At 52.7% G+C, this 7,654-nt stretch overlaps 2 protein-coding genes across 3 annotated transcripts; one reads left to right on the top strand and one right to left on the bottom strand.

Moving 5' to 3' along the window:
* On the top strand, positions 1–2,018 carry LOC120679999 (heat stress transcription factor B-2b-like). 2 transcript variants are annotated; one of them, XM_039961648.1, is made up of 3 exons: positions 1–702; positions 832–1,760; positions 1,815–2,018. In XM_039961648.1, exons 1-2 carry the CDS (start codon positions 415–417, stop codon positions 1,738–1,740), a joined length of 1,197 nt encoding a protein of 398 aa, XP_039817582.1. In that variant the 5' UTR covers positions 1–414; the 3' UTR covers positions 1,741–1,760; positions 1,815–2,018. The 2 variants fall into 2 exon arrangements, with proteins under 2 accessions (XP_039817582.1, XP_039817580.1); XM_039961646.1 differs by having other exon boundaries at positions 2–702; positions 832–2,005.
* A 2,391-nt stretch (positions 2,019–4,409) lies between these two features.
* LOC120680061 (zinc finger BED domain-containing protein RICESLEEPER 4-like) lies at positions 4,410–5,490 on the bottom strand. Its single transcript, XM_039961705.1, has 2 exons — positions 5,022–5,490; positions 4,410–4,856 (listed from the first exon to the last, which is right to left on the bottom strand). The coding sequence occupies exons 1-2, from the start codon at positions 5,461–5,463 to the stop codon at positions 4,657–4,659; spliced, it is 642 nt and encodes a 213-aa protein (XP_039817639.1). The 5' UTR covers positions 5,464–5,490; the 3' UTR covers positions 4,410–4,656.
* Positions 5,491–7,654: the final 2,164 nt, after the last annotated feature.

The raw sequence follows: 7,654 nt of genomic DNA, 5'->3' as shown, positions 1-7,654 counted from the left end.
CACCACCACGCATCACCCCTGCGCCGCCATCTCCACCGCTGGGCGCCCATCCGGCGGGCCAGAGGCCGCGCCCGCGCGCTCGACTCCCCCCGTTCCCCTCTCCGTCCACCGCGCGACGCGCGGGGACCTGGCCGTGGCCTCCGCTCCTTCTTCCCGTCGCCCTCGCCTTATTACCGCCTCCCGCGGCGACCGCGTGCCTCTTCTCCCGTCTCCTCCGCGCGCCCTCGCCTCTCTCTCTCGCTCGCTCTCTGGCCACAACCGCCCGCTGGTTTCCTTCTCCACGCTACGCAACGCGGAAACTTCCAGAAGCCAACACCTTTCTTCTTCTTCCTTCCGCCCTTCGTTTCTCTCCTTCCTCGCAGGCCGGATAGGGGCACGACGGTGTCGCCGGCCCGGATCTGCGCAGGCGGCGCCATGGCCGCCGAGCAGGCCGCCGCCGCCACGGGAGGCGAGCCGCCTCCGGCCACGCCGCAGCCGGCGGAGGGCGTGACGGCGGCGGCGGGGCAGAGGTCGGTGCCCACCCCGTTCCTCACCAAGACGTACCAGCTGGTGGACGACCCGGCGGTGGACGACGTCATCTCGTGGAACAACGACGGCTCCGCCTTCGTCGTGTGGCGCCCCGCCGAGTTCGCGCTCGACCTCCTGCCCAAGTACTTCAAGCACAACAACTTCTCCAGCTTCGTGCGGCAGCTCAACACCTACGTGCGTGACCCCCCATCCTCCTCCCTGCGTTATGTTACCATCGATCGTCTCAATTTCTTTCCTTTCTCTCTTCGACATCTTGGCGTGTCGTGTGGTGCTGATTTTTCGGTGTGCTCTGCGGCGGCGCAGGGGTTCAGGAAGATCGTGCCGGACCGGTGGGAGTTCGCCAACGACTGCTTCCGGCGAGGGGAGAAGCGGCTGCTCTGCGACATACACCGCCGGAAGGTGACGCCGGCCACGGCCACGGGGGCGGCGGTCACGGTGGCTGCCGCCGCCGCCGCGGCCATCCCGATGGCGCTGCCCGTTGGCTCGCCGGTCTACTCGGGCGAGGAGCAGGTGCTGTCGTCGAGCTCGTCCCCGGAGCCCCCGCCGCTGCAGCCGCAGGCGGCATCCGGCTCGGGCTCCGGCGGCGCGGCGTCCGGCGGCGACGCGGGCGAGGAGAACGACCGGCTGCGCCGCGAGAACGCGCGCCTCGCGCGGGAGCTCGGCCAGATGAAGAAGCTCTGCAACAACATCCTCCTCCTCATGTCCAAGTACGCCGCCACCCAGCAGCTGGACGCCGCCAAGGCCGCGGCGGCGGGGAACTGCTCCGGCGAGTCGTCGGAGGCCGCCGCCACGCTGCCGTCGGTGCTGGAGCTCCTGCCCTCGTGCCGCGGCGGCCCCGCGCCCGCGGCCGCCCTGGAGCCGCCCGAGGCGGCGGCGGGGACGGAGCGCGAGCAGGACGACGACGACAAGGCCGGCGCGAGGCTGTTCGGCGTCTCCATCGGTCGGAAGCGCGCGCGCGACGACACCAGCAACGGCCACGCCGGCGGCGCGGCGGCGGAGGTGAAGGCGGAGCCGGTGGACGCGCACCCCGACCACCACCTCCACCAGCTGCCACAGCTCAGGGATGATGATCATCATCACGGCGGAACGGAGCCGCAGGCGTGGCCCATCTACCGGCCCAGGCCCGTGTACCACCCGCTCCGGGCCTGCAACGGGTCGGCGGGCAGCGCCGGGACCGGGAGCGACCACGACGTGTCCAACTCCTCCAGGTGACACGTCGCCGCCGACGTTAGCCGTAAATTACTACTACTGATGCTAGTTTATTGTGATTGGTGGACGCTTTACAACAGGAAAGAGAGATCTGATCAGCTTGGGATTTTACTGACCCCATGCAAATCTTTGGGATTTTACTGTAGTAGTATCTATGTATAGCAAGGCCACATAGAACCTAGAGATTAACTTATGGATCAGCTACATTTTCTGCTCCTACTAGCTCTTAACCGTTCGGGCCCAGCCAACACAGCACAGCACGGAATAATCCTTGTCGGCTAGTCCGAATTGCTCATTTCCGTTTCCGTTTCCGTTTTGCTGGGGACGAATCTGGCAGGACGTGAGCATGTGATGCCGGATGGAAACGTGGGCGACGGAGTCCTCTAGATGGGTGGTGAGTTGGTGTGGTCACTTTGGTCAGAGTTGAGAAACGAGAGTTTCGATGAGGGGTTGGTTGGTGGTTTGTTCCAGGTGTAGATCATTACGCCGGCGTTTGTCACGCGGAAAATATCTCTCGCCGCGCCTCCGCCTACGCCTACTAGAAGGTGCGTGAGGCGCGCTTTCTTCCAAGCCAAGTCGGGTACGTACGATGGGGACGCCGACGGCGACGCATGGTGCGCCACCGTCGGCGGCGACCACTGTTAGTTGAGTTTAAGTGGGAGTTTTATTGGGAGTTTTATGAATACAATTATTTAAACTAGAAATTAGGTAATTGTGACAGATGAGTTTTATGGTGATGAAATTCTCCTCATATCTCATGAAACTTTATATTCTTTTCTTATCATATCAGCAAAATTAATAATATTTAATGTTATAAAATCTTTCATGAAACTCAGCAATGAAATTGGCCTACGTTCACTCCTTAATATTTAACTATGAGAACATGATTAAAAATTGGATAGAAAAACAGTTTAGGTACTGAGTTTTGGTTTTTGGGAAGACGAACAGAAATGATCGGACGAAGATGGTTCTGTTGATGGAGTGCAACAGTTGATGTCGCGGACTTCGGTTCGCCGCGGCGTCTGACTTGGACAAAAGACGAGCCGTGATGAAAATTTTGGAGCAGTCGCGCCGGGCGCTTTCCAAAAATCTTATTCGTCCTAAACCGAATCTCGAGGACAGAGGTTTCGGAGACCTGCTCTCCCGATCGTTGGTGCACGCTGACGCTCGGGATGGATTTGGCCACGGTGGTAGCGCGGCAGCGAGAAAAGACAAAACCCTAGGTTTTGTAACCTTAGTTTGGGTTTGCAACCTTAGTTTGAGTTGATATATATTCTCTGGTGTTAGCCAATGGGTTAGATATATAGTAGATCCATAGGATCTTCTCAACTTTCCCTAGTAATGTGGGATTAAAGGTTTGTACCACTCCACCACTTTCTCATACCTACATGAGCTTTTGAGATTTATTTAAAATAATTGAAATATTTAATAGGCTAAACTCAAATTCCAACAGTCCCTACCTCTACACGCACGCACACCTGGAACTTGTTCGGAGCAACTAGAATTTGGACTGGATTACGTAGAGAATACATTGCCTGTTGGCCATACGACACTGCCTAACTGTGAGCTGTGCCTTAGTGCCAGCTCTCAAATTATTTTTTGCGATGTTGGGGGTGCCGTGGCCCCTGCTAGCACTCTGGCTCTGCCGTTGTGCATGCAACATGCCACAATCGGGGCCATTTCACATTAGCTTAGAGCAACTTCTGCAACTTTCTAAGCAGCCCTGTATCTTAAGTTTAGAGGGGTGCTTTTGCACTCTAGCCAACCCTCTACTAGACCCTCTATTTTGGAGATGTCTCTAAATTACCTCCTCCCTCCTCGCTCCTAGGGGTTTTCTAGAGAGACGTCATGAGAACTGAGAACTATTGTTGAAGTTTGAGCAAATTTATAGACCTCTAAAAAATAAAGATAGCCTCCATTTAGCATTTAGATGGTCTAATTCAAAGACTGCTGCTAGAGTTGCTAGATAGGTGGCTGGTAAGATGATTCAACAACACATGGTTTCACACCATTTTGGACCCACTGCCGCCTAGTCAAGCCCAGTTTTGAAGGGCGTACTGTACATCGTTCTTCCTAGCTCATATCATCATTCTATTCCCCACCTCATCGTTCTTATGTTTCAGAGGAAACTCTCGCCCCTCTCTCCATTATTGCATCATCTATCTTCTTCTTTTAGATTTCCTTTGATTGATCCGTGCCATCTTTCTCGGTGATTATTGCATGTTAAAAGGGAAGAAAATTAAATGTTTTCTAGCTAGCTACAGACATGAAGTTAGTGGAAATTTGTTCTTTCAAACTAATAATAATAATAATAATAATAATAATAATAATAATAATAAAAATTAGCGGGAATTTTTAGTCGGCACCACCGCACGTCAGCTAGCGTCAGCGAGGTCTACGGTACAACAGGAGGGGAGGTTAGCGGTTACTTTCCGAGCTTCGCCGCCGGTTATAGATGGCCAAATGGGCGGCACGGCATGACCCGGCCCAGGCACGCCTAGGCACGACACGATTAGGCACGGCACGCCTGGGCACGAAAAGACTTTCATGCCGTGCCGTTCCGCCCAGCGTGCCGGACTTGAGGCCCAGGCACGGCACTAAACCCTTTCGGGCCGTGCCGTGCCGCCCGCCGGGCTCGTGCCGCCCAAGTGCCCAAGCACGAGGCTAGGCACTAAAATCGCAACATGACTCATTCAACAGATCAATTCATCTTGAGTAACAAAAAATGACAGAAATCAACAAAATATCAAGGATGAGCTGTTTTGTGCAATGGCTGCCTCATTAAAAACCTATCTAGGTAAAAACTCACACCTCGTGAGAAAACCCTAGATAGGAAAAAAGAGTACAGCCCAGCTCATTAAGTTCAAGTTCCAGTGTTAAGTTAACCTCATAGTCATGCAGTGCAAATAAACTATCCTATTACACAGCAGCTTGTGCTGGAGTTTCATCAAGGTACTGATCTTCATAAGCTGCCTGCAGGTCTCCATCCTCCACCATGTGCTGAGCTCTTTCATCTGCAGCCTCCCAGTCTTTGATGCATGTGAGCATTTCTACCATCTCTGGCTTCAACTGACGCCTCCTCTCCTCTATGATCCTGCCAGTTAGACTAAAGGTAGATTCTGAAGAGATGGTAGAAACAGGCACAGTTAAAACATCCTTAGCTAAGATAGAAAGTACTGGATAAGACTGTTTGTGCTCATGCCACCAGGTCAAGATGTTGAAATCATCATCAAACTGGTTGACAGTGTCACTATCTAGGTAGGCAGTAAGTTCAGAAGAAATACCATATGTACCACCAGTGCTTGCTGCTTGCAGCAAAGCACTTGCAGATGTCCTTCTACCAAGAGGAACAGTAAAAGAGCCACCAGCACCAACACTGCCAAGACCAGACCCAGGAGAAGTAGTAGAAGTAGAACCATCACCAAAGATCTTACCCCATTGAGCTTTTTTCTTACCAGTAGAAGGTTTATGTGTAGGCCTTGCCAATCTAATAGAACCAAACTTGCTTTCATACTTGCCAAACATGTCAGACAGAGCAGCTCTCACAGAGGTAAAATAAGCAGAATAGTCAGTACCAGTTAAACTAGAGAGCAGCCTGAGAGCATTGCTAAAACCTTTTATTTTAGCTCTAGGATCCATGATGAATGCAATGGAATAAAGCAGAGGTATGTCATTCCAATACTTAAGGTATTTAGATTTCATAGGAATTACCACCTCTCTAAGCATTCTGTCATTTTCATAATTTTTAAGTTGTCCAGCAGTTTCAATGAGATTATGCAATATAAGTGGAGCAGTGGGATAGTAAACACCAGATAAGACAACAGTAGAATCATAAAATAGTTCAAGGAACTCTAGAATTTTTTCAACAACATACCAATGTCCATCAGTTAAGAGATAAGGAGTACCTTCTGCTCTGGGGTACTGGGTTTGGATGAACACACCAAATGTTTGTTTGTGAGGAACAAGATGCTTAAGCATGAGATAGGTGGAGTTCCACCTCACATCCATGTCTAATTGAAATTTCCTAGGCCTCACACCCACAGCAATACAGTAGGACTTATAAGCAGCAATGCGCTGGTTAGAAGAGTTCACAAACGAAATAGCAGTCCTAAATGCTTCCAAGTAAGGTTTAAGCCTTTTCAAGCCAGACTTAACAATCAAATTAATTATATGGCATGCACATCTCTGATGCAAGTATTCATCACCAATATAACCTCTAATTAAAGGTGTCAGTGCTTCCATAGCAGAGGCATTAGCAGAAGCATTATCTAGAGTGATAGAGAACACCTTATTAGTCAAGCCAAAGTCTGAGATCACAGTGTGCACACGCTCAGCAATGTTGTCACCACTGTGACTGACATCAATAAGGCTGAGACCCAACACTCTCTTTTCTAGTTGCCAATCAGAATTAACATAATGACAAACCACACTAAGGTAATCTTCCTTAGCATTACCAGACCATATATCAGAGGTAAGACCAACAGAGCTAACAGAATTAGAGCTTAAGTACTTCACAAGATCATCACGGCGTTCACTAAAGTACTTGGCAATATCTCTAGTAGTGGTCTGCCTACTAACAGGAGTAAATCTAGGGTTATGAGCAATCTGAATGTACTCTTTAAACTCATTTGTTTCACCAAACCCTAGAGGCAGATCAAGCTTTGCAATCAAACGGCACAATTGAGTACGAGCCACATCAGGACTGTACTCCCAGGAAACCACACTACCGTCAGCATCAAAACTAAGAATTGACTGAGCTCCAGACTTCTTTTTCTTACTACGGCAAGTTAGAAGATGCCGACTAAGATGGCCAGTGCCGCTACTAGAAAAGCCAGAAAGGATGGATTTGCAGTGAAGGCACTTGGCTCCATACCTGACGGTCTTACCATTGATCTGCTTGAAGAGCTTCTCGTACTCGTCCCACACCTTGGAGGTGCAGGGCCGTCCCCGCTTCTCGCCGGCGTGGCTGACAGAGTCCGGCGCGGCACCGTCAGCTGCACCACCAGCGCCACCAGCGCCAGTATCAGCACCGGCACCAGCACCGGCACCTACACCAGCATCAGCACCCGCACCGGCACCACCAACACCAACACCAACGGGAGGGGGAGGGGGCATGATTACTTCCACATTACCACGCCGACCAAAAAGCTCCTCCCGTTCCTCCTCCATACCGTCCTCGTCGTCGCCCTCCGGGCCCATCATCCGCAACTCATCGTTGATGGTGTAGCCCTCGTCGTCGTCCATGGCCTGGAGGGCAGGCCGCACGCCAGGCCTTCGGCGCGTCACGACTTCGCGTCGGCCGGCAAAACCGAGGGAACCGAGCTGCCGGTTAGGGTCCAAAGACCCAGATCCAGCCCCCTCAGGTACCCCAACGGCTTTGCATCGGCCGAGCAACTGCGCAGAGAGGTCAAAAATATCAGAACAGGAGAAAGAAATCAAAAAAACTGAAAAAAACATGTTAGGGTTTAGGGACTTACCAGATCCGGAGCACCAAGGATGCCGGCGAGATCGAGGACGGCCGGATCTACGAGATTTATAGAGGGAGGACTGGGTTTGGGGACGGATTTGAGTTGAGAAAGCGAGTCGACCGGTGAAGATGCAAAAGTAGGCAGGAAAACAAAGAGAAGAGGGTAGAGTGGACGGCCAACGGCGGCGAGCCGGCGACCGGAGTTGGAGAAGACGGTCAGATCGAGACGGAGACGGGAGGGGAGCGGAGAGGCTCGATCTAGGGTTAGGGTTAGGCGAGGCTGCGAGGGGAGCGGAGAGGCCGAGAGGGGTCGGGGCGGGCGGGGCGAGCGAATGGAGGCCGGCGCCATTTACATACCCGCTCCGCTGGGCTGGGCCGGCAGCGCCTCCAACGGCTCTTTTGCTGGCCTGGCCTGGCGAGCGGGCCGCGGGCCGTGCCTGGGCCGCCGTG

This window comes from Panicum virgatum, chromosome 6N, assembly GCF_016808335.1.
Source record: "Panicum virgatum strain AP13 chromosome 6N, P.virgatum_v5, whole genome shotgun sequence".
In the NCBI taxonomy this organism is placed as follows: Eukaryota; Viridiplantae; Streptophyta; class Magnoliopsida; order Poales; family Poaceae; genus Panicum; species Panicum virgatum.
This window is presented reverse-complemented; position numbering and strand designations above follow the sequence as displayed.

What these genes read in the sequence shown, in the direction of transcription:
- LOC120679999 (XM_039961648.1), top strand. Translation starts at nt 415, where the DNA reads ATGGCCGCCGAGCAGGCCGCCGCCGCCACGGGAGGCGAGCCGCCTCCG. An exon ending in TGCGGCAGCTCAACACCTAC is followed by an intron (nt 703 to 831) that starts GTGCGTGACCCC and finishes GCGGCGGCGCAG; the next exon opens with GGGTTCAGGAAGATCGTGCC.
- LOC120680061 (XM_039961705.1), bottom strand. Translation starts at nt 5,463, where the DNA reads ATGCTTAGAGAGGTGGTAATTCCTATGAAATCTAAATACCTTAAGTAT. An exon ending in AAGCACTGGTGGTACATATG is followed by an intron (nt 4,857 to 5,021) that starts GTATTTCTTCTG and finishes CCATCTCTTCAG; the next exon opens with AATCTACCTTTAGTCTAACT.